A 25440-nucleotide genomic window follows, 5' to 3' on the forward strand; every position below is an offset into this window, starting at 1 on the left:
CTTTGCCTGATCACACCTCCCCGATAGTATCGATCTGTGACTATTATGGAGACCATGCAGTTCCCCTGCACACATTTTTGCAGGTGTTAAGGGTGAAGACCAGTAGATTCCTCAGATTTTGCACCCAAGTCTAGCCAGTCAACTTAGAGAGTCTGGTAAATACTCATAATACTTTTGTTGCTAAAAACACTTTATGTCAAGTGCATTACAACATATATTGTGCTACCGCAGTACATTATTTCTGTCTCCTCTTTTCACTTCAGAGAGAGATATTAATGTGTAGTGTAATGTGGTGTAGAGGCAAGACATCGCAAGCTTCCCATCATTTGATGTTGAGTGCACACTATATTCATCTTTCTCCCATTGTAATAAACAGCTGTCATAGTACCGTATGTTGTTACAACGTGGAAATATAGAAAGTAGAAGTCCCCTTTTAAGGAGCTGAGCAACAGTATTTATATGTTCAAGATTTCTAGATTTTTTTTTTTATAAATGCTGTGTGTGGATGACATTTTATTACAGAACTGTTCTCCTAGATTTTTGATACCATAAAGAAGACTTAAAGGGGTTATCCAAACTTTTTTTTTATATATATATCAACTGGCTCCAGAAAGTTAAACAGATTTGTAAATTACTTCTATTAAAAAATCTTAATCCTTTCAGTTCTTATGAGCTACTGAAGTTTAGTTGTTCTTTTCTGTCTAAGTGCTCTCTGATGACACGTGTCTCGGGAACCGCCCAGTTTAGAAGCAAATCCCCATAGCAAACATCTTCTATTCTGTGCAGTTCCCGAGACAGAGATGTCAGCACAGAGCACTGTTGCCAGACAGAAAACAACAACCCAACTTCAGCAGCTGATAATTACTGAAAGGATTAAGATTTTTTTAATAGAAGTAATTTACAAATCTGTTTAACTTTCTGGAGCCAGTTGATATTTAAAAATATATATATTTTTCCCGGATAACCCCTTTAAAGCATAGTTGTCGTTTCAAGTGACCTTTGGGGTAAGCTGTCCTGTGTGTGTTCATAGGGAGCAGCTTTATTTCTGTCCATTAGATAACTTTGTACACTAAAAACTTCATACGAACAACCGCTATGATATCACTAAAATTGTATCGTTATTACTTCATATATTAAAAACAATAGAAAATAAAGTATATGGTATTTCGAAGAAATCAGATAATGTCAGAACGTGTCCAAGGTATAATCAGTCAAGCACATGTAATATGTTAAGCAAGATGCTCACAATGTCTCACCCATTAGGGTATAACAAAGGTTACATTTGTAAGTCCAGCTTAACCTAGCACACAGTATTGCATATGCCCCTTATAGGGGTACTCTGCTGCTCAGCGTTTGGAACAAACTGTTCCAAACGCTGGAGATGGTGCCAGGAGCTTGTGACGTCATAGTCCCGCCCCCTCATGACATCACACCTCGTCCCCTCCAATGTAAGTCTATGGGAGGGGGCGTGACACTGTCACGCCCCCTTCCATATACTTGCATTGAGGGTCTGGGAAGTTCATTTTCATCTGTAGGATGGTATACTTAAAGGGGTACTCTGCTGCTCAGTGTTTGGAACAAACTGTTCTAAATGCTGGAGAAGCTCGTGACATCATAGTCCCACCCCCCTCATGACATCACGCCCGGCCCCTCAATGTAAGTATATGGAAGGGGGCGTTACAGCATCATGCCCCCTCCCATAGACTTGCATTGAGGGGTCGGGCGTGACATCATGAGGGGCGGGACTATGATGTCCCGAGCTCCTGGTGCCGTCTCCAGTGTTCGGAACAGTTTGTGGAGTACCCCTTTAAGTTTACCATCCTACAGATGAAAAAGAACTTCACTCATCCATATTGGAGATATAGTAACATGCTGGACCATGAACGCACATTGTCTTCCTCAGGGGTTATATTACTTGTAGAAACCATCTATAATTTTAGCTCTCCTAGAGCTGGTGGGTGGGGCTTAACATCTGCCATACACTGTACAGTGAGAAGTCTAAACTTTGTATAAAGCTCTGGATTGAGATCTCTTACCTACAGAGTTGTCTCTTTGCTGTCTCTCACTGTCTCTCTGTAGCATATATGTGCTCCCAGGCACCCCCTATGCCATCTCCCTACTCCCCTCTGTATAGATTTGTATTGTTAGTAATTTGATCTCTGAGTATACGGCAAGATGAAGACACAGGACAAAATGAGCTGATTTTACTGAGTGGATGACAGCTTAGTGCGTCCTATAGGGCGGTGCGTCCTATAGGGCGAAAATTCGGTATATAGTTTAGAGCTGTGCTCCCAATCTGGCTTAGTGTCCGTGCATTACTTGATCTAGAAGGTCTTTCCACCAGATACTGTACAATAATCTAATAAAGGAATAATAAACTGTCCCACCCCATTACAGGAGCTTAGCCAAGCTTTATCTGGAGTGTGTGCCAGCCAGGTTGTTAACGGTTTTCAATAACAATCAGCAGAATTTTTAATGCAGCTCTGGACCTCAGGACCAGTGCACAATAAGGAACGTATTTTATAACTTGTGTTAGTTTATAACTTAAAGAAGCGCTCTAGGGAATAATTTTTTTGCTTGTATAGTACAGAATAGGCTATTATTAAAGAATAATGTAGAGTTTGGTTTCCTGTGCGTGCCTTGAGCTTACCTATTTCAGCTGATGAAGCAGGCATGAAAATTGCCTCCATGCTTTGTTATATGGTGCTTCTGTAAACTTTTCTGTTAAACTGGTGGCTCAAAACAGTCTAGGTAGATCGCTTTTGCTTGTGCATTTTTGGTAACTTTTTTTTGTGACTTTTTAGAGATTACAGACTTTTTTTAGCGAGTTTTTTTTAGTGTACAGTGACAGTGCAGAGATTTTTAAATGATTGATTTTTTTATGGATGTTCACTTAGTTTAGGCACTTACATGGACTGTGATGAGATTCTGTGTACATAAGAAAATGTATTTTTTATTTTATTTAAGAAGTCTTACAACTATTACAAAATATCTAAGAACAATAAATAGTATAAAAAACAGGCAGATCTTCAAAAAGATCTTTATCTTTAAAAATGGTAAACATCTCAAAATCTATACACCCTTGAAAACTGTATTTGTTATAAAAAAAATAGGGTATAATTGAACGTATTTATAAACCAAAACATACAATCCATTTGAACATTATAAATATTACAAATAAATTAATTCTAATAAACCTCTCCCACCATTAAAGGAGTACTCCGCTGCTCAGAGTTTGAAACAAAATGTTCCAAAAGCTTAGAGGCAACGCCAGGGGCTTGTGACATCCGCCATGCCCCCTCCTATAGACTTGCAATAAGGCGGCGGGGGCGTGCCACCCCAAGGGGGCCGGGCCGTGATGTCACGAGCCCCCGGCGCTGTCTCTAAGCTTTCGGAACATTTTCTTTCGAACTCTGGGCAGCGGAATACCCCTTTAGGTGTCAGATTCTATAAAATAATGTGCATTTAAAAATTAAACTAGTTACTGTTAAAATGAGTAATGTTAGTATACTTGCTTGTTATGCATTGTTGGTAGGGATGAGCGAATTGAATCTGACAAATCCGAATTCGTTAGGAATTTCAGGAAAAATTTGATTCGTAATGAATGTGCATATCACCGCGATTCGATCACACGAATAGCTTCATTAAACTCCATTTAATGCGGTCCAGGCTCCAGGGGTCGGTCATCTAAAATGGCGGATCCACATGTGAGGACATGGGGCAAGGAATCCTGGGAAGGCGGGAAAAAGGGTAGGCGGGATGACCCTGAATCACATCAAGCATGCAGCCTATCAGCAGCCAGCCACCCCTGTGATGTCACAGCCCTATATAATCCACAGCCATCTTGCGGCCAGTCACATGAGTGTTGTATTACATAGAGAGAGGGACAGACAGCGCTGTGTGTTGCACAGAAAAGCATTTTTACAGCAGTGATTCACCTCCCAGTTAGTGTTGAGCTGCATAGGCTATATTCGAATTCGCAATATTTCGCGAATATATGGACGAATATTCGTCATATATTCGCTAAATTCGCATATTCGTAATAACCATGTTTATTTTTCGCATATGCGAAACTTCGCTTATGAGAAAATTAGCATAAGCGAAAATTCGCATATGCGAAAATTCGTACGCCAGTCTCACACAGTAGTATTAGAGCCATCTTTAGACCACACAAGCTGGAAGCAGAGAGGGATGATCACTGTGATGTGTACTGTGAAAAAAAAATATTCATAACTGCGAATATATAGTGCTATATTCGCGAATATGCGATATTCGCAAATAAAATTCGCATTGTGAAAATTCGCGAGCAACACTACTCCCAGTCACATCAGCGTTTTATTGCAGAGAGAGAGGGACAGAGAGGAGTGTGTTTTGCACAGAAAAGCTTTTTTTATAGCAGCGATTCACCTCAAGCCCAAATACAGCCTAGAAGCACTGATAGGGAAGGGAGTGAGATTGGGAGAGAAAGTGCAATTTTGGGTGTAGTACACAGCGACTGTGTGCTGCAGCACTGGTGTGTACAACAACTGAAAAGCTAATAGTAGGCGGCCAGTTAGGGTGAGCAGAGCACTAAAAGCGTATTGTCCTCTATTAAGTGCAACCTGTGCGTACATCTAAGTAGTGTACCATTTTGTTCCTGTTAAAGTCTTAAGGGCCTAGATACTGTGAAAAGCCATCCAAAAGTACACACCTGTTGGTGTTGTAGACAAATACTGTTTTAAGTGTACAGCATATTATTTCTCAAACTGGCAGCGTTTCCCGCTGGGAGTTTACAAAGGGGTGCGCTCTTCCCAGCAAAATTTCAGCAGCGAAATCTCCACTGCGGAAAATCTGCAGCAGACCCCATTGAAGTCAATAGAGTCTGCGGCGGATTTTCAACAGCGGAGATTCTGCTGCCGAAAGTCTACTGTGGACAGCCCGCTGAGAGCCCGCTGCTTTTAAACATGCTGCTAGTTTGAAAAATAATATTCTTGTGTGAATGCACCCTAAGACTTTTTATATCCCCCTTGCTAAAAAATTTAGGAACTTTTCAGAAAAGTCTCAAACAATAAACTATTGTCCACTGCATCTGCCAACATAAAATTGGCTTCTATAGAACACATTCTTAAAACATGTGGTGGCAAAAAGTCAAACACAAACACATATTGCTCAAATATTTGAGACATTTTATAACAACAAAAAAACTGTGTAAAGACAATGATAAATTTCCTGTATATCCTGATACCAAAGAAATAGCAGCAGTATATACAACTGGGTGGGGAGAAAATCTGGTAGGTGATGAGGTCATCCTGTAGTTCACAGGAAGTCAGCTGATCCATCCAGGACTGACATCCTCTAACACACATTAAGCATAAGTTAGTGATCACATGACTAATTTATAGTAATTAAACACATGGATGCAGCTGTGCTGGAATAAGACAAAATGAAACATGAATGAAAAAAAAAACCTGGAGTGCTTCTTTATTAAACCAGAAAATAATTTACAAAGGTTTAAATAGAGTCTTCCAGCAGTTTTGAGCCATAATCGAGAAATACGTTGTTTGGTGTCAGCATTTTTTTAAGGGGTTGGGTTCTTCTTCTTAGGTGCCCTGTTTTGAAACTTTCCCTGCCCCTCATATCAGTTACCATAGGCATCTCAAAAAGTCTACTGACTAGATGCCAGTGCTGACAATCATGCCCAGAGTGCTGACAATCATGCCCAGAGTGCTGACAATCATAGCTGAGAGGTGGGGCTTGGAGAAACTCTATGCACCTTATCAGAACCGCCTGCCTCCTGGACACTTGTCATGGCTGCAAACAGGACATTAGAGGGTTTATTCGGGGAGCACTTTTTAAAAAAATTTGCAAGGGGCAAGAGGTAAAATAACATATACTCACCTTACTTTCTCACAACTGCCACCATTTTCATGGAGTCTTGGTCCTGTTGTGTAGCATTTGGACAGGGGGTCGACATGTGAAATTGCGCACTTCTTAACCACTGTCTGGCTAAGCAGGCAATTCCTTATGCTGATCCCCCCAGCTAGACTAGGCCTCAGGGAGAACGGAAATGGGGTAGTGATGAAGTTAAATATGTTTTTTTTTTTAGCTCTTACCACCTACCTGAGCAAAATTGGAAAATAAAGCGCTTCCCCTTTATTCAATGGTTTTCTTGGTCATTCCAACTTGCATCATCGGGTATTTTGATGGGTCACAACTGCTGAGAGACTCCCTTTATAGTTTATTATACAAATTACAATTAAAGAGGAACTCTGCTAAAAACATTGGGGAGATTTATCAAAACCTGTGCAGAGGAAAAGTTGCTGAGTTGCCCATAGCAACCAATCAGCTCGCTTCTTTCATTTTTCAGAGGCCTTTTCAAAAATGAGTGATCTGATTGGTTGCTATGGGCAACTCAGCAACTTTTACTCTGGACAGGGTTTGATAAATCTCCCCCATTTTCTTTTAAATCAACTGGTGCCAGAAAATTAAACAGATTTGTAAAGTACTTCTATTAAAAAAATCTTAATCCTTCCAGCACTTATCAGCTGCTGAGGAAGTTCTTTTCTTTTTGAATTTCCTTTCTGTCTGACCATAAGTGCTCTCTGCTGACATCTTTGTCCATGTCAGGAACTGTCCGGAGCAGGATAGGTTTGCTATGGGGATTTGCTCCTACTCTGGACAGTTCCTAAAATGGACAGAGGTGTCAGTAGAGAGCACTGTGGTCAGGCAGAAAGGAAATTTAAAAAGAAAAGAACTTCCTCTGTAGCATACAGCAGCTGATAAGTACTGGAAGGGTTAATATTTTTAAATAGAAGTAATTTACAAATCTGTTTAACTTTCTGGCACCAGTTGAGTAAAAAAAAAAAAAATGTTTTCCAGTGGAGTACCCCTTTAATAGCAGAAGAAAAAATGCTAATTCCATTCAGTTGATCTGAACCTCTACAGCTAAGGACCCCATGAGCGCACAGGTGCTTTAAGAGGACATTTCAGACACATAAAAACATAATTTCAAATTTTTATGATAATAAACCTTTTCATTTCACCTGCTTCTTAACATCTCATCCTGATTTCAAGTCTATTCAATGTGCTAATAACACCTTTTAAATTGCAGTAACAGTGTAATCATTCAATGGCTTTTTTTGGATTTGCATGTTATGGCTGATCATTGGAGAAAGGCTGATTGGGAGAAGAGGATTGAAGCGCTTTAGGATTAATTATGTTCTTGTAACAGAGTTTAATTGATGGACGTAAAGCATCTTTTTATGAATCCTTTTTGATAATGTTTCTATTAGTACCAAGGCACTACTTCTGGGATCTCAATAATTCCAGCACCTCCATAACAATAGTTAACAAAAAAGGCAGGTGATCTAAAGGTGTCCATACACCTCAGACTAATGCTGGCTGACTGTATAAAGTGTATGGCGGCCTCTCGGCTCTCCACCCACAGAATATGGCAGTAAAGAAAAGAATTGGGCTTTCTGGATTTCCGCTACCTGACTATTCTGGGAGAGGTCAGCTGTGGCCAGAGCTGTCTGGCTGAGACTTAAAGGGGTACTCCGGTGAAAACCTTTTTTCTTTTAAATCAACTGGCGGCAGAAAGTTAAACATATTTGTAAATTACTTCTATTAAAAGATCTTAATCCTTCCAGTACTTATTAGCTGCTGAATGCTACAGAGGAAATTCCTTTCTTTTTGGAACACTGATGACATCACGAGCACAGTGCTCTCTGCTGACATCTCTGTCCATTTTAGCAACCATGCATAGCAGATACATGCATAGCAGATGTATGCTAAGGGCAGCATGGTGGCTCAGTGGTTAGCACTGCTGCCTTGCAGTGCTAAGGACTTGGGTTCAAATCCCACTAAGGACAACAATAAATAAAACGTTATTATTATAATAACATCAGCAGAGAGAACTGTGCTCATGATGTCATCAGAGAGCATTTCAAAAAGAAAATAATTTCCTCTGTAGTATTCAGCAGCTAATAAGTACAGGAAGGATTAAGATTTTTTTAATAGAAGTAATTTACAAATATGTTTAACTTTCTGCCACCAGTTGATTTAAAAGAAAAAAGGTTTTCACCGGAGTACCCCTTTAATCCTCCCTTTCCATAAAGAACATATAAATGTTAACTGTGCCAAATGTTTACGTCTATGGGGAGGTTGTAGGAGATGACTGTTGCCTGAATGAACCGGCTGACAGTCATTGATAGTGTATGGCCAATCACATTAGGGTTTGAAATATCCACTCTGGTCCCAAAATGGCTGTCCTATAGTTCTGATCTACAATTGCTTGTTTGTAACCAGGACTAATGTTGAAATGACACACCAGGGAAAACGTTTTTTTCTACTCTCAGCATTAGGCCTCTTTCACACTATGAAATAGTTCCGTTTAGGAACTTCCGTCACAAGTTCCGTCACTATATGCAGTAATTTTTCCGCCACGATGTCCCGTCACTGTATCACGTCCGTAATGAATTACGGGCATATACGGGTGCAAACGGGCAGTTACAAAACCCCATAGGCTGCAATGCGATTTAGTCACGGACGTCAGGGGTTTTGTAACGGCCGGGTTTTCCCCGATATAGTGACGGAACTTGTGACGGAAGTTCCTAAACAGAACTATTTCATAGTGTGAAAGAGGACTGAGCATCTTGAGGCTCAACAGCCACCTCGCTCCCCCAGTTACAAGGTGGCTTGTGATGGTCCCAATGCTTTAGAGCGTGAGTATCTGATTCACACATCGATTATTGCGTGGACTGGACGTCACAGCAAACTTTGACAACTCGGAGCTGTTCGAAGCGAGTCTCAGAGTTCGAAGCTCCGTTTCGCACACTTAAGTGCTTCGTACGGCCATATGGCCGGACGAAGCACTTAAGTGTGCGAAACGGAGCTTGTTGCCACTGTACCCCCCCTGCTCTTCCCTTTTGTATCCCCCATGTATTTGAGTATTATCATCGGCATGAAATAAAGCCTGAAGAAAGAACTATTTGGTGAGTGACTGGCTGTTCTATTTCTTTCTAATTTTTTTATGTCAACCTCAGTGTATCCCCATGATTTAGGGTAATAGTGACTAGAGATGAGCGAACTTACAGTAAATTTGATTTGTCACGAATTTCTCGGCTCGGCAGTTGATGACTTTTCCTGCATAAATGAATTCAACTTTCCGGTGCTCCGGTGGGCTGGAAAAGGTGGATACAGTCCTAGGAAAGAGTCTCCTAGGACTGTATCCACCTTTTCCAGCCCACCGGAGCACCTGAAAGCTGAACTAATTTATGCAGGATAAGTCATCAACTGCCGAGCCGAGAAGTTCGTGACGAATCGAATTTACTGTAAGTTCGCTCATCTCTAATAGTGACATTTCTTTATACAGAGAGAGATTCTTTCATCTCTGTGCAAAACTATAGATATTTTCTGTTTATTACAACAGAGAAAACATTTTGAGTACGCATTTTATTATTCCTAATATATGTATGTGTGCTTGATCTCAGATGTGACCTGGCACAGTGGCTACGCTTCAGATACCAGCAGTGAAATTAAAAAGTCACCCAGCCTAAAAGAAATATCATCACCCAGAGATAGCTGGTGGAAAGTCATTTATCAATGTTTCAGAAATGCAAAGCAGGTACTGTGAATGTACCCATATCGGTGAGCACCGGACCATAAAGCTTGGCGTTTCTTGGTGATATGTTATCTGGCCATATTGCGCTGCCTTATTGAATATTCTACACAATGATAAACAGTATGCTATTTATTTTATGCTGGGTTTTGTGTTAAAGGGGTAGTCCAGTGGTGAACAACTTATCCCCTATCCTAAGGATAGGGGATAAGTTGCAGATCGCGGGGGGTCCGATCGCTGGGGCCCTCGCGATCTCCTGTACTGGGCCCCGACTGCCTGCGGGAATGGGGTGTGTTGACTACCGCACGAAGCGGCGGCCGACACGCCCCCTCCATACAACTCTATGGCAGAGCCGGAGCGCTACCTTCGGCAATCTCCGGCTCTGCCATAGCACTGTATTGAGGGGGCGTGTCGGCCGCTGCTTCATACGGTGGTCGACACCCGCTATCTGGCCGGAGAGCCTGGCCCCCGTACAGAGAGATCGCAGGGGGCCCCAGCGGTCGGACCCCCCGCGATCTCAAACTTATCCCCTATCCTTAGGATAGGGGATAAGTTTTTCACCACTGGACTACTCCTTTAACATGTAGTATTTTGCTTACTAACGATAATCCAAGTCTACTTTTACTAACTTTTTACTGCCTGTTAGCACAAAAAAACTAATGGGCCCCTTGTTTTGGACCTGGAACACTCTCAGGAAAAACGTGAATTTCAGGGCAATTTTTTCAACTATAGAACTAGAATTTGCCTTAATTTTCAAATTTTTTTTTACTGCAAAGTTCTGGCCAGAGGTAAGACATGTGAAGATGTTTGTCTACACTGGTGCATTTGGTGCCCTCCATCCTGCTACCAACCTCCTACCCCACCACAGTCTACTGCCTCTTTTTCTACCCCCACCCATAGTTTTCTCTATTTGGGAACATTCATTTGGTCACTTAGCCAGTGGTGCAGAAAGGCCGACTTTAAAATGAGTATCCCAATGGCTAGCCAAGGCATCAAGCGGCTGCACAGAGTGGCACCCACTTTGGGAGACTTAATGCCACCATGTGCTACATGGCCAACTATTTATTTGAATAGACATTGTGTAACACTACATTCCCCTTGCAGAAGTTTGCAGCAGAGTTCACAGCTAATCTTAAAGGGGTACTCCGCTGCCCTGCTTCGGAAGCTCCGCTCCCCAGCGTCCGGAAGTTTATTGTTCCGAACGCTGCGTGCAGGCTTCAGTGTTCAGGGCTGCCCCTCATGACGTCACGCCCGCCCCCTCAGCGAAAGTCTATGGGAAGGGGGCGCGACGGCTGTCACGCCCCCTTCCCATAGACTTTCGTTGAGGGGGCGGGCGTGACATCACGAGGGGGCGGGCGTGACGTCACGAGGGGCGGCCCTGAACACGGAAGCCCGCACGCAGCATTCTGAACAATAAACTTCCGGACGCTGGGGAGCGGAGCTTCCGAAGCAGGGCAGCGGAGTACCCCTTTAAGAGCTGGATGCACAGAAAGATGTCATGTAATGCAGGATGGTGAAGAAATATTTATTTTACAGTAACAGTTTGCACTTTGTGCAAGATTTAATTGCAACTCTGCTTTGTCTGCTTCTCTTCACATGTGCTGTAATCCTAAAACGCTGGTTGTAATGCTAAGGCTATGCAACAACTTTGGCGTGTCACACTCCTTGAGCTACACTGTATTATATGGGGTCATGTTGTAACCCGCAATAGACCTCAAGCAGAAATCAATTCTGGATGGATTTTTGGCTCTTGTCAGGTCACAGCCACTTGTTGGTTGCAACACAACTAAGATGTAGTCTAATTTAGCGGACATGACACATCCTTGGATTGCCCTTACTTACCATGTAGACCTAACCTAATATTTTTATGTTCATTTTTACTGTATATACTTGAGTATAAGCCGACCCGAATATAAGCCGAGGACCCTAATTTCACCCCAAAAACCCAGGAAAAGTTATTGACTAGTGTTGAGCGGCATAGGCCATATTCGAATTCGCGAATATTCGCGAATATATGGACGAATATTCGTCATATATTCGCAAATATTCGCATATTCGTAATATTCCCGTTTTATTTTCGTGTATGCGAAAATAACATATGCGAAAATTAGCATACACAAAATTAATATAAACAAAAATTCGCATATGCGAAAATTAGCATATTCAAATTTTCGCATATGCGAAAATTCGCACACCAGTCTCACACAGTAGTATTAGAGCCTTCTTACACCACACAAGCTGGAAGCAGAGAGGGATGATCACTGTGATGTGTACTGTGAAAAAAAAAAATAATAAAAATACGAATATTCGTAATTACGAATATATAGCGCTATATTCGCGAATATTTGCGAATTCGCGAATATGCGATATTCGCGAATAAAATTCATATTGCGAATATTCGCGAGCAACACTTATTATTGACTCGACTATAAGCCTAGGGTGGGAAATACATCATCCCCCCCATGTCATTATTCCCCCCTGTCATCATCCAGATCCCCATCATTGTCACTCCCCTCATCATCACCCTGTCATTTTCACCTTCGTCATCATCTCCCCCCCTTCATCATCACCCCGTCATCATCCCCCCTTCATCATCACCCTGTCATCATCACCCCGTCATCATCATCACCCCGTCATCATCATCCCCCCCCTTCATCATCACCGCCTGTCAATCCCCTCAGTGCTTTTCAACTTGCGGACCTCCAGATGTTGCAAAACTACAACTCCCAGCATGCCCCGACAGCCTTTGGCTGTCTGGGCATGCTGGGAGTTGTAGTTTTGAAACATCTGGAGGTCCGCAGGTTGAAGACCACTTTGCGGGCCTTCGTCATCATCCAGTGAAAGTCCCTGTGCGTCGTCACCAAGGCAACATCACTAGTCCGGGGCCGGCCGGGAGCGAGTGGAGAAGAGGGCCTCCTGTACAGCCCGGAATGACTAACCCTCCCCACCGGACGGTCCCTGCATGCTGGGAGTTGTAGTTTTGCAACATCTGGAGGTCCGCAGGTTGAAGACCACTGACAGGTGGAGAGTTCACTCGAGTATAAGCCGAGGGGGGGCCGTTTTCAGCACGAAAAATCGTGCTGAAAAACTCTGCTTATACTCGAGTATATACGGTATATTTTGCAGTGCTTCACCCAGAGAGGGAGCTTTGTAGAGATGTTTGGATTAAGAATCCCTAGTTTTGTTTATTATTCGCTTATTTATATGTTTAAGGTTTTGTAAACATTTGCGTAGGTTCATAGGTTGTATGTACGGATGGTACTTTTATTAAATTCAATCCTGGTACATGTTTCAGTGGTTAAAAAACATAAACAGAACATTTCTACCTTGGTAAATCCTTCAATAATTGGATTTCATATCAAAACTGCTATGGAGAACTGTAAGTAAAAATTATACAACCCCCTTGGCTCCTATAAATATATTTTCCTTATCCCTAGATTATTGAGAAAGGTAGAAAGGTGGAAAGGTTGAAGAACATCTTAGTTCACTGACATTTCAGTCGATGCTGGATTGAAATATTGTTGGATGGAAGCTATTTAATGAATTAGTAATAGTATGGGAAAAACAGAACATTTTGCTCAGATGGCTCGATAAACAACATACGGCCTCATATTATTAACAGTGCCAGGAGGCTGCTTGGCATCTTATAAGCAATGGTGACTCAATGTAAAAGATGTAGAGGTGCCGGGCAGGTTGGACTTAAAGGGGTACTCCGGTGAAAACCTTTTTTTCTTTTAAATCAACTGGTGGCAGAAAGTTAAACATATTTGTAAATTACTTCTATTAAAAGATCTTAATCCTTCCAGTACTTATTAGCTGCTGAATGCTACAGAGGAAATTCCTTTCTTTTTGGAACACTGATGACATCACAAGCACAGTGCTCTCTGCTGACATCTCTGTCCATTTAAGCAACCATGCATAGCAGATGTATGCTAAGGGCAGCATGGTGGCTCAGTGGTTAGCACTGCTGTCTTGCAGTGCTGGGGACTTGGGTTCAAATCCCACTAAGGACAACAATAAATAAAACGTTATTATTATAATAACGTTAGCAGAGAGAACTGTGCTCGTGATGTCATCAGAGAGCATTCCAAAAAGAAAAGAATTTCCTCTGTAGTATTCAGCAGCTAATAAGTACAGGAAGGATTAAGATTTTTTTAATAGAAGTAATTTACAAATATGTTTAACTTTCTGCCGCCAGTTGATTTAAAAGAAAAAAGGTTTTCACCGGAATACCCCTTTAACACCACAAATTAAGCTGTCCAGTGCCATGTCCCATTTCAGCCCATGGCACACCAAATGGGGCACTTGTTAGGCCAGGTTTACGCTACAGAATTTCCATGCAGAATTTTGCTTTAAAATTTTGGTGCACAGTGCACAGTGCGGAATTTCAGCTGAAGAGTTTTCCGATGTTGAAATTTATCTGTCAAAAGAATAAACATGTTCATTCTCTGGGCAGAATACTGCGTGGAATACTTTGCTGTCTATGGGGACCAACAATGTCCACATGGTCCTAGTGCCGAATATTTTCAGCTGGAGATTCCATAGTGTGAACCCGACCTTACAATGGATCAAACTTGTTGCATCTGGCATTCCCATCTGGTTAAGCATCGTTTTTCGCCTTATAGGACGCACCGGCATATAAGACGCACCCAATTTTAAAGGTGCAAAACCTAGAAAAAAAAAGATTCTGAACCCAACAGTGGTCTTCAACCTGCGGACCTCCAGATGTTGCAAAACTACAATTCCCAGCATGCCTGCACAGCCAACGGCTGTCCTGGCATGCTGGGAATTGTAGTTTTGTAACATCTGGAGGGGCACAGTTTGAAGACCTCTGGGTTAATGTGTGTCTTTCAAACTTTTATTAAAACTTATTTTTTATTTTTTTTACACTTTATTACACTTATAGGAGGAATCATTCGATTCCTCAGACAGATGAATAGAGTTCTATTGAACTCTATTAATCTGTGAGCTCTGTGATCCATTGATAGAGCGTGGTCCAGCCAGGATCTATCAATGACAGAGCCGGGAAAGGAGGAAGCAGAGGTAAGCCCTCCGGCTACCTCCATAGTGGATCGCCCCCCTGCGATCACGCTCCATCGCTGTCGCCGTGTCCCCGGGGTGTCCCCGTCGCTCCGGACGTCTTCTTCCCCGGGATCCACGCTCTCAGTCGCCGTCATCACGCCGCTCCTATTGGATGACGAGAGTGCGCCGCCATGCAGGGGATCCCGGCACGGAGCAGACACCGAGGAGGCAGGTAAGGTCCCTCCCGGTGTCCTGTAAGCTGTTCGGGACACCGCGATTTCACCGCGGCGGTCCCGAACAGCCTGACTGAGCAGCCGGGTTAGTGTCACTTTCCCTTCAGACGCGGCGCAGCTTTGATCGCCGCGTCTGAAGAGTTAATACAGGGCATCACCGCGATCGGTGATGTCCTGTATTAGCCGCGGGTTCCGGTCGTTGATGGCCGCAGGGACTGCGGCGATAGGTGTGTGTATTCGCCGTATAAGACGCACCAACTTTCCACCCCCAGTTTTGGGGAAGAAAAAGTGCGTCTTATACGGCGAAAAATACGGTAATCACCAGACATTGGTGTACCTGGTCTAAGACGTCCATGTGATGCCCACATGCTGTATGTACATATGTGACTAAGCCACTGATACTACTCTTAATAATATACACTACCTTTTGTAACTTAAAGGGTACCTCTCATCAAAAAAACTTTTGATATATTATAGATTAATGTATGCAGAATAACTTCACAATTGCATGTTATTAAAAAATATGCTTCTTTCTATTTAATTTTCCACTTTGAAGAAATGACCACTAGGGGTCTCCCTACCAGTCCTGTCAGCAAGCATTTCAGACTCATGCTGGAGTCCTAAACACTACGAGCTGCCAGTCTGCTTTGTTCACAAAGGAGAACACTCAGAGCTGCCAGCCTGCTTTGTTCACAGCCTGTTTGGCTGTGAACAAAGCAGGCTGGCAGCTCTGAGTGTTTAGGATTCCAGCATGAGTCAGAAATGCTTGCTGACAGGACTGATCGGGAAAAATACAATAGAAAGAAGCATATTTTTCATCAACCTGCTATTGGAAAGTTATTCAACATTCATTAATCTAAAATATATCAAAAGTTTATTTGATGAGAGGTACCCTTTAATTCTAATCAAATTCAGTCCTCCGTCACTCAGTGTTGCTAGCCACAAGTAAAATCTTACTGGGAGAACTGGTTGGTTAACAGTAATATTGTTAGACATTGAACATTTAGCCTCTTACAATATATACTCAATTTACCTACTTAATGGACAATTCAATAATCCTCTGTTTTCTAATTGAATGTATTTTATGGAGCGGTAAATGATGTTTTCGAGCATGGCTCCTTCATAATGAGGATAACTGAAAGATTTCGGCCCCACCAACTGATCAATAAGTGTATTTTATTTTTTATTGCAGTACTGGATTAATGAATACACCTCAACACTGGGCATAGGAGTATTTCATTCAGGGATAGAAATCTATGGTAGAGGTAAGTCAAAGATTTACTTGTTGGCCATAGCATTTTTCTTATGAATTTTTTTGTTATTCTCTCAAATTTGTACATCATAATTGTATTATAAAAAAACAAGAAGACTGAATCCAAAACTGTAGTTATATCATCTAACCGAGCCTCTTGACAATACAACGTTAAATCTCTGAGGCTTATTCTTTTAAAAGAGTTGTCGGAATTTTTTTTTAAAAGGCTGGAGTAAAGAAAAAATAAGTGTACTTAGCTGCTCACAAGCCCCCAACTGCTTCTGTTCAGACAGTGCCTGGTCCCTGCTGCTCAGCACTTTCTGGTCTCCTGCTGACACAAGGAAATGCCCGCTCAGCCAATCAGATGCTGAGATGGGTCAGTACTGCAGACAGTAATTGGCTGACTGGGCACTTTCTTGTATCAAGAGGACAACAGGAAGTGCTAGGCACTACTAAAACAGCAGCTAGGCACTACAAAAACAGCAGGAGGGGGTGCGGGGTGGGGGTCTACGGCAGGTGAGTACAATTTTTTTTTTTTTTACTTTTTTTTAACCCCAGCTTGACCACTGGTATGCTCATCTCTGGTCTCCTGATTGCTGATTATAAGGCCAGGTTAATATTTTGTAAAATTATGTGGTAAGAATAAATGCGACCTTGTTTACCAATTACAAATTAAAATGCATGCTTAAAACAAAGTACGCTGCTAAATTTTAAGTGTGAACTTAAAAAGCATTAAACTCTGTCATATTACCCAGGAGTATTACCCACATCATGTAATGAAAGCTTTATGTTTCTTTAAAACAACTAATATATATATGTCATGTTTATCTACTACTGTTGCTACTGTTTTATATTACTAAATGCATCTTTTACACACTCAACTCTCCAAGGAATTGCCTGCCCTGACCTCACTGGACATGAACTTTTCATTTACTACAAGAAAATTAAAGGGGTACTCTGCACCCCTAGACATCTTATCCCCTATCCAAAGGATAGGGGATAAGATGTCAGATCGCCGGGGTCCCGCTGCTGGGGACCGCCAGGATCTCAGCAGCAGCACCCACCTGTACGGCTTCCACCTCACACCGGCAACGCTGGAGGCTTCGGATCCAGACCACAATGGCGGACGAGCGTGACGTCACAACTCCGCCCCGCCCCCTCAATGCAAGTCTATGGGAGGTCTGTCACACCCCTTCCCATAGACTTGCATTGAGGGGGCGGGGCGTGACATCACACGGGGAGGAGTTGTGACGTCACGCTCGTCCGCCATTATGGTCGGGATCCGAAGCCTCCAGCGTTGCTGGTGTTAAGTGGAAGCCGCACAGGTGGGTGCTGCTGCTGCTGAGATCCCGGGGGTCCCCAGCAGCGGGACCCCGGCGATCGGACATCTTATCCCCTATCCTTTGGATAGGAGATAAGATGTCTAGGGGTGCGGAGTACCCCTTTAAACATTGTGATAAGGAAAAAAGACTGCACTCCTCCCATTCTTCAGTCCTACTACCTGCTGTCTTAACTATACAATGTTTGTTTATTTTCTTCCATAAAAAGTGCCACACCTGTCCTTAGGTTGTGACTGGTATTGCAGCTTGACTCATTACAAACTTGACTCATACTTTTATTGTTCTGAAGCTTTGTTCCTCTCACGAAGGCTACAACTAAGGGCTCAATTTGCTGGCGCCTGCTGACAGAATCTACACCCGGTATATCTTTGGGTGGAGATTCTGTGGACCGGCAAAACAAGCTGTCGCTAGGACCGCACGGAAATGCCCTGTCTCATAAGACAGCAATGCATTTCCGAGCGGATTCCACAAAAATAATGAACATTCCTGTAAACAAAGTGCAGGAATGAGACCTCTAATCACTCACATTTTGTTAATCTTTAGGTGATTTTATGTGTTTATGTGTAATGTCTACTGCAAATGTATATGTAGGTAAATACGTTCTCTGGTACTCTAGTTCTCTAAAAGGTTCATCCTAAAGTGACAGACAGGCGGAACTGACTCAGCCATAGACCCAAAAAACTAAAGATCAGTGTAACAGAGAGAGGCCCTTGTTCAACTTCTGCTCTCTTGCAAGACAAAATCCTTTCATAGACTGAAATATAGTAGAACGTAACCCTACAGTGCGGACAGGAACAAGGTTCATAAACATTGACTTGATTATAGACTTAGACAGGTGGCCTGTGTGTAAGGTATAACTAGCAGTAGCAAACCTAGTACCACTTTACTTGTCTCCTCAGTAAGTGCAAATCTGACGGACACACAGCCTCGACTCAACCAATAACAGGTTTGGGTTCTCCCATTTCCCCAGGAGAAGAAAGTTAAAGGGGTATTCCAGGCAAAAACTTTTTTATATATATCAAAGGCTGTCCGGGCATGCTGGGAGTTGTAGTTTTGCAACAGCTGGGGGCACCCTGCTTGGGAAACACTGGTCTATGTAGAGGACAGGAGCTTCTTCAGGGTCCTGTACAGAACACACAATGTCCTAAAAAAGTAACATGGAGCCGCCCTCACCTGGTGTCCAAAGGAGCAGCTAACCCTGGTACAGGTAAAGAGTACAGAACATGTAATACCTCCCTGTACAGTAGGGGGGGGCGCTACCAGACACCAGTCAGTGCATACGCTTCAGTAATACAGGTGTTTTACCGGTAAATTGCCCATTCCGATTGGTCAGATCTTCCAGCCATTGACGCGTTTCACAGATCTGGACTGTCATTGCATGTTGAGTCTGGTTTCAACTTACAATGGTCCAGAAAAAGACCATTGTATGTTGAAACTATTGTATGTTGAGGCCATTGTAAGTTGAGGGATCACTGTAATATATAAACTGTGACATTACAGAAAGCCCATTGTAGAAAGTAGAATGGATTTATTTTACTGCCACAGTAACATTTCCCCCCCCCCCCCCGGAAAAGTATTTCCATTACAGCAAAATATTCCTGTTTATAACTGTCCCGATAATTATAGGGCTGTCAGTCAGTTCGGGGGTTAAGTGGTAATGGTCACCCCAGCCATTATAAACCCTTCCTGCACTCAAGAACATTTCACATTACCGAAAGGTGGATAATGTAAGGTGGGATTTACTTAAACACACAGCGGTAAAGCGTTTCCATCTTTCTTACTGGATGTAATTATATCAAAGTGAGAAATAAATTAATCCTAGCGCTACATGCTACCCTGCGTCTCCTGCTGCCCCATCCACCCCCACTGATCAATATTCACCTTCTCCGCAGCTTTCGAAATGTCAAGTCGGTGACATTGTAAAATAATGACACCTCTCCCTAGTCATTTATTCAATGTTGCTGACATAAATGTGCTCTATTTGTCTGCAGTGCCCCTGAATTCGAGGCTATTTGTTTGTGCCTCTAACTCTTTTTATTGTACACAGGACTGGTAAAAGGTCAGACAGGGTCCCCTACAGAAATAGGACATGAAATCTGAACAATAGCCTACGACCACAAAGCTGCTGCTTATATTTTATCTCATCTTTTTCACTGTAAGTAACAGGAATAAATGATTCCGAAAGGGAACCTAGCCAGAGTAAAAAGGGAATCAATAACCAGCATGTTTCTTGTGCAGTGTAAATGCTATACATCATTTGCAGAGATTGGTTTTTTTCCAGGCTAATATATATTATATAAAATACCAGATAGTACATATATTTTTTTTCCCCAAAATCAACTGATTTTTTGTAAATTAAAAATCTTATTATTTAAAAATCGTAATTCTTCCAGTACTTATCAGCTGCTAACAAATACAGATGGTCCAGCGCATCAAAGAATGCAGCTTTATTCAAGTTAAGAGCACACGTACAGGTAGACGTCAGACATGTTTCGAGCGCATGCGCTCGAAACATGTCTGACGTCTACCTGTACGTGTGTTGTTAACTTGAATAAAGCTTCATTCTTTGATGTGCTGGACCATCTGTATTTGTTTGTTCCATGGAGTGTGCCTGACCGGGCACGGGTCCGAGCACCGAACTGGGAGAGTTGGGCTGAATTCTGCTTTGTTCCTACTTATCAGCTGCTGTATGCTCCAGAGGAAGTTGTGTAGTTCTTTCCAGTCTGACCACAGTGCTCTCTGCTGACACCTCTGTCTGTGTAAGGCACAGATCCCCATAGCAAACCTCTCCTGGTCTGGACAGTTCCTGACATGGACAGAGGTGTCAGCAGAGAGCACTGTGTTCAGACAGAAAAGAACTACACAACTTCCTCTGTAGTATACAGTAGCTGATAAGTACTGGAAGGATTAAGATTTTTTTTATATAAGTAATTAACAGATCGAAGCTCCGGCTATCGATTCTTCAGCGTTCTAAGTCACGAGGGGGGGGGGGGGGGGGGGGGGTTATGTCACTTTCAGATTTGCACCTGTATTATTTACACCTGTATTAGCGGGACAATTACTCTATCTGAGGACCTGCATTGATGCTGTGCACCTTTCTCCCGGGGAATATTCTTTAGCGCACCTCCTGGGGTTTTGACACCTCTGGCCGTTATTGGAGGGCAGGAGAGGTGGAGGGGGTGCGTGACTACCTTTACATCGGTTGGCGTCACAGACTTGGGCGACGGTGAAACGACTTCTGAACTACTCTGACACTATGCTAGACAGACAGATCTGGTTTGACCCACTCCTACCCCACTTCTCAACTGACTTGGACCCTGACTTTTGGATTTTCCGTAGGGTTCGGGCACCGGGTGACCTCTGTGGGGATGACGGCTTTCACACGTTCCAGTTTTTTAGAGACTCTCCTGACGTTCCTAGGAAGGCATTTCATAAATTTCCACAACTCCGACATGCCTTTTGTCCCTCCAGTCTCTAAACCGTTCTCCTCTCATTGGGGTTTTTCGGTCTCAGGGACCAAGGGGCCTCATCTCGGCCCTCTATACATTTCTTTTGTATGCCAAAATGAAGGGGGATCCTCCGCAGGTTGAAGCTAAATGGAGGGATCTCATTCCCTCGTTGACATCGGAAGACTGGGAGGCTGCCCTCTCCTCTAACCTGGCTGTATCAACGGTGATCAACAATTAAATAATTCACTTGTATATGCTACAGCAAAGTTATCTCACTCCGGCCCCACTGGTTAAGATGGGTAGATACCAATCCCCGGAACGTCGAGCTCCCTACTCAGATTTTATCCATATGATGTGGTCCTGTTCCGTGATTCATTTTGGCTGGGGGTTACACAGTTTTTTGTACCCTGATGGGTCACCCGATTCCATTGGAACCTAAGGGATGTTTATTGGACTAATCTTTTTACGGGAGGTGCTGGTTCTGGCCCACAAATCCATCGCTTTGAAATGGATGGACCCTTGGGTTCCCACCCTCGAATGTTGTAAAGCTCTTGTTAATACCTCTGTCAAAGGTGAATATTTGGTTTTTAAACACTGTAAATGCCCAGCTCAATTCCTTAAGGTGTGGGGTGCCTCTCCTTGTATGGCTTGCATGCCCTGTAGATTCATAGCGCTCCGTGATGCAATTTAGTCTGCGATTTAATCTGCCCCTCTGATTCATGTCCATTTTGGTGCTTACTAGCCACCTGGATGATACTGTTGTACCGTACACGTCCTGCTTCTTCTACGAGAAGTCAAGCGTGGTTTCCACCTGTTCTCAGTATTTGTGTCTGTCTTGTTAGTCTACTGTCTTCTCTGTTTGTGTATGGTCTTATTTCTGGTTTATTTGTTTGACACTATGGGGGAGATTTATCAAAACCTGTGCAAAGAAAATGTTGCCCAGTTGCCATAGCAACCAATCAGATTGCTTAGTCTATTGTTTTGACACTGACATTTTCATTGTGAGAATGTATAGTCCAAGGGTGGATTCACACTAAGATTTGAGTGTACGGCTGCCGGATCTGGTTGGGGGAGTGAAAACCGGGCGCTCCCGTAGCCCGTATCTTATGCATTTCAATGAGCCGACCGTAGTCAAGCGGTGACTCCGGTCGGCACATTTTGCCCCGTATCCGGTTTTCTGACGGGACCCAACCGGATCCGGCAGTCGTACACTCAAATCATACTGTGAACCCACCTTTACTGTGACAATGATGCTGTTTTACCTCCCCCCAACCGGATCCGGCAGCCGTACTCTCAAATCGTAGTTTGAACCCACCCTTACTGTGACAATGATGCTGTGTACTATTGTTTTCTGTTTATTGGTGTACATTGCAATAAACTCAGTAAATAAATAAATAAATAAAGATCCTTTGCAATCTTTTGGGAAATAATTTTTTTTTTAGCCTTCCCAAAAATATAATTCATCACTTATGGCCAGTTTGAATAACTTTAACGGCAAATATGGACTATAATGTGAATGGCTGCATCTGTGAAATGATCAGATGATCATTTGGATGTTCAACAATCTGCCTACTATTATCTTATGTGTATGGCCATCTTAAGGGCACAGCTATGATCAGTGACTACAATTCAGCCACATGTAGTCAAGGATGCACAAAAAATCAGAGGTAGTCTGAAGAAAACTGCATTATAGTAAATTACAGAATCCCATGATAACCAAGACATCTTCGTTGGTGGCTCATTTTAAATGTGCATAAACCATTATGTTCATTAGATGGGTCTCCACAGAATCCCAGTCCTGTATATCAATACTCCTCATTGTCATATTATAAAAATGTTAGATTCCAGCTGGTATAAGTTACAATATTGGTCACATTTGCCAACACTATAATAAACAGGAAAAATATTATCTGAAAAAATGAATCAGAAGAAATAAGGCTTGCCATCTTGAGCACAGTAGCTTTCATTGGCACAGATTTAGATGTAAAATTATATATTGATAAAGACTATTCCAACAAAATGGCACTAATATGACAGTGTGGTTGGCTGAAAGCTTGTTATTTTAGTAGGATCTGGCAGATTAAAAAGGTGATGTGCTTTTTCTGTTATGGAGTATAGCTTTTCTACAAATATACGTTTATTGCTGGAGATGACTAATGCTCATGATAAACATTGTCATATCTGCTGTCATAAACATTACAATATTAAAACATTTCCGGAGAAATGGGTATGCTCTGTTATGCCCAATGCAGGCCATAAACCCCCTTTGGCTTTGCGATAGTCATAAGGGCTTATGAGTGTCTGTATTACTCATAGGTTGTAGAAAACAAAAATACACCACCCAAAGACCAATATGGAGCCATGCCGTACCATGTATGCCTCTTATTTCATAAGATTCTGCATAAATATGACACCATTTTTTTTCCATAGACATATTACCGTTACATGGAACTTCAAAGAGTAGCATGTCTCAGCACACAGAGGCGGCCCTCCCATTAGGCGAGTTAGGCAGCTGCTTAAGGGGGCCTCACAGCTGCCTAACAAGCCCCTGAAGTGAGTGGCCATGCGTACAATATACGCATCGCCACTCTGGAACGCCTGGCCCCGGGCTCATATAACTGTCTTGCAGAAGATTCTATAAATATATGTGGCGCTCTGCTGATTGACAGAGCAAAGAGCCATTGGCTCCCCGCTCTGTCAATCTCTCTTATGGCTGCCTGAGATACGCAGATAGCTGCAAGAGACCAGACCTCTGCGCTCCAGTGCATGAGTGACTTCATCATCATGCGCCGGAGCACAGACCGGAGAAGAGGAGAGGCCATACTGCAGACTACAGGAGACAGGTGAGCATTGTTGTTTGTTGTTGTTTTTTTAACCCTTGCACTGCCTGTTTCTACCACCTAAAAGGGGCTTCTGATTTTACTACCTAAAGGGAGCTTCTAAAGCCACCTAAAAGGGGGCTGCCACTACTATTACCTAAAGGGGGCTGCTGCTGGTACTACTACCTAAAAAGGGCTTCTGCTGCTACTACAACCTAAAGGGGGCTGCTGCCGGTACTAACTAAAGGGGTCTTCTGCTGGTACTACCTAAAGGGGCTTCTGCTGCTACTACTACCTAAAGGGGGCTGCTCTTGCTTCTACTACCTAAAGGGGCCTGCTGCTGCTTATACTGCCTAAAGGGGGCTGCTGCTACTTGTACTGCCTAAAAGGGGCTGCTGCTATTACTGTCTAAAAGGGCTACTGCTGCTTCTACTGCCTAAAGGGGTTACTGCTGCTGCTTCTACTGCCTAAAGGGGGCTACTGCTGCTTCTACTGCCTAAAGGGGGCTGCTGCTGCTTCTACTGCCTAAATAGGGCTGCTGCCTCTACTACCTAAAGGGGGCTGCTGATACTACTGTCTAATGGGGGCTGCTGCTACTACTGCCTAAAAGGGGCTTCTGCTGCTACTACTACCTAAAGGGGCTGCTGCTGGTACTACCTGAAGGGGGCGTCTGCTGCTACAACTACCTAAAGTGAGCTTTTGCTGCTTCTACTACCTAAATAAGGCTGCTGATTTTACTACCTAAAGAGGGCTGCCATAGCTGCCCAAAGGGAGCTGCTACTACAGTATTACTCAAAGGGGGCTGTTACAACTATTACCTAAAGGGGGCTTCTGCTACTACTACTACCTAAAGGGGGCGTCTGCTGCTACTACTACCTAAAGGAGGCTTCTACTGCTAAAGGGGGATGCTGCTGCTTCTACTGGGATGCAGGGGGGGCTGGTACTAATATTTACGGGGGGCTGCAACTATAAACAGGGGGCTGCTACAGCCTACAGGAGTAATTACCATATTTATCGGGGTATACCAAGCACCTGCCTATAACACGCACCCTCATTTTACCAAGGATATTTGGGTAAAAAAAGTTTTTTACCCAAATATCCTTGGTAAAATGAGGGTGCGTGTGTGTGCATGTGTATACCCCGATACACTGTTTCTGACCCCGCAGAAGCCCCCAGGAAAGGCAGGGGGAGAGAGGCCGTCGCTGCCCGCTTCTCTCCCCCTGCCTTTCCTGGGGTCTAGAGCCCTGCTGCCGCCGCTTCTCTCCCCCTGGCTATCTTCCCCATTGCCTCCCCCATCCCCGGTTTTATAATTACCTGTTGCCGGGGTCGTGTCCGCCCTGCTTCTGGCTCCGGTGTGGCATCTCCTGCGTCATTGTTATGCGCTGCGAGGCGTAATGACGAGTGACGTCACTCGTCATTGCGCAGCACATAGCAATGACGCAGGAGACACCACACCGGAGCCAGAAGCATGGGGGAGGCAATGGGGCAGCGGCGCCGGCAATCTCTGGACCCCAGGATAGGCAAGGGCAGAGAATCGGGCAGCGATGGCAGGTCTCTGAACCTGCAAAAGCCGATGCAGTTCATTGATTTAAAGCGCCCGCTTTAAATCATTGAACTGCAGTGGCTTATCGGCGTATAACATGCAGATAGACTTTAGGCTAAAAATTATTGCCTAAAAAATGCGTGTTATACGCTGATAAATACGGTACTTTCAGATGGCACCTACT

General features: G+C 43.3%; 1 protein-coding gene and 1 long non-coding RNA gene across 3 annotated transcripts in view; one reads left to right on the plus strand and one right to left on the minus strand.

Moving 5' to 3' along the window:
• The window catches only part of LOC130295888 (deubiquitinase DESI2-like), a 107541-nt gene that overhangs the window by 61905 nt on the left and 20196 nt on the right, over positions 1-25440 (plus strand). For both annotated transcript variants that reach the window (XM_056547189.1, XM_056547190.1), the window contains exon 2: positions 16046-16118. In XM_056547189.1, the coding sequence (XP_056403164.1) occupies positions 16046-16118 (73 nt within the window). The remainder of the gene's footprint in view (positions 1-16045; positions 16119-25440) is intronic.
• LOC130295892 (uncharacterized) overlaps positions 1-25440 on the minus strand; it is a 136365-nt gene that overhangs the window by 60398 nt on the left and 50527 nt on the right. The gene's annotated exons all lie outside the window — the stretch shown is intronic.

This window comes from Hyla sarda, chromosome 11, assembly GCF_029499605.1.
Source record: "Hyla sarda isolate aHylSar1 chromosome 11, aHylSar1.hap1, whole genome shotgun sequence".
Classification (NCBI taxonomy): domain Eukaryota; kingdom Metazoa; phylum Chordata; class Amphibia; order Anura; family Hylidae; genus Hyla; species Hyla sarda.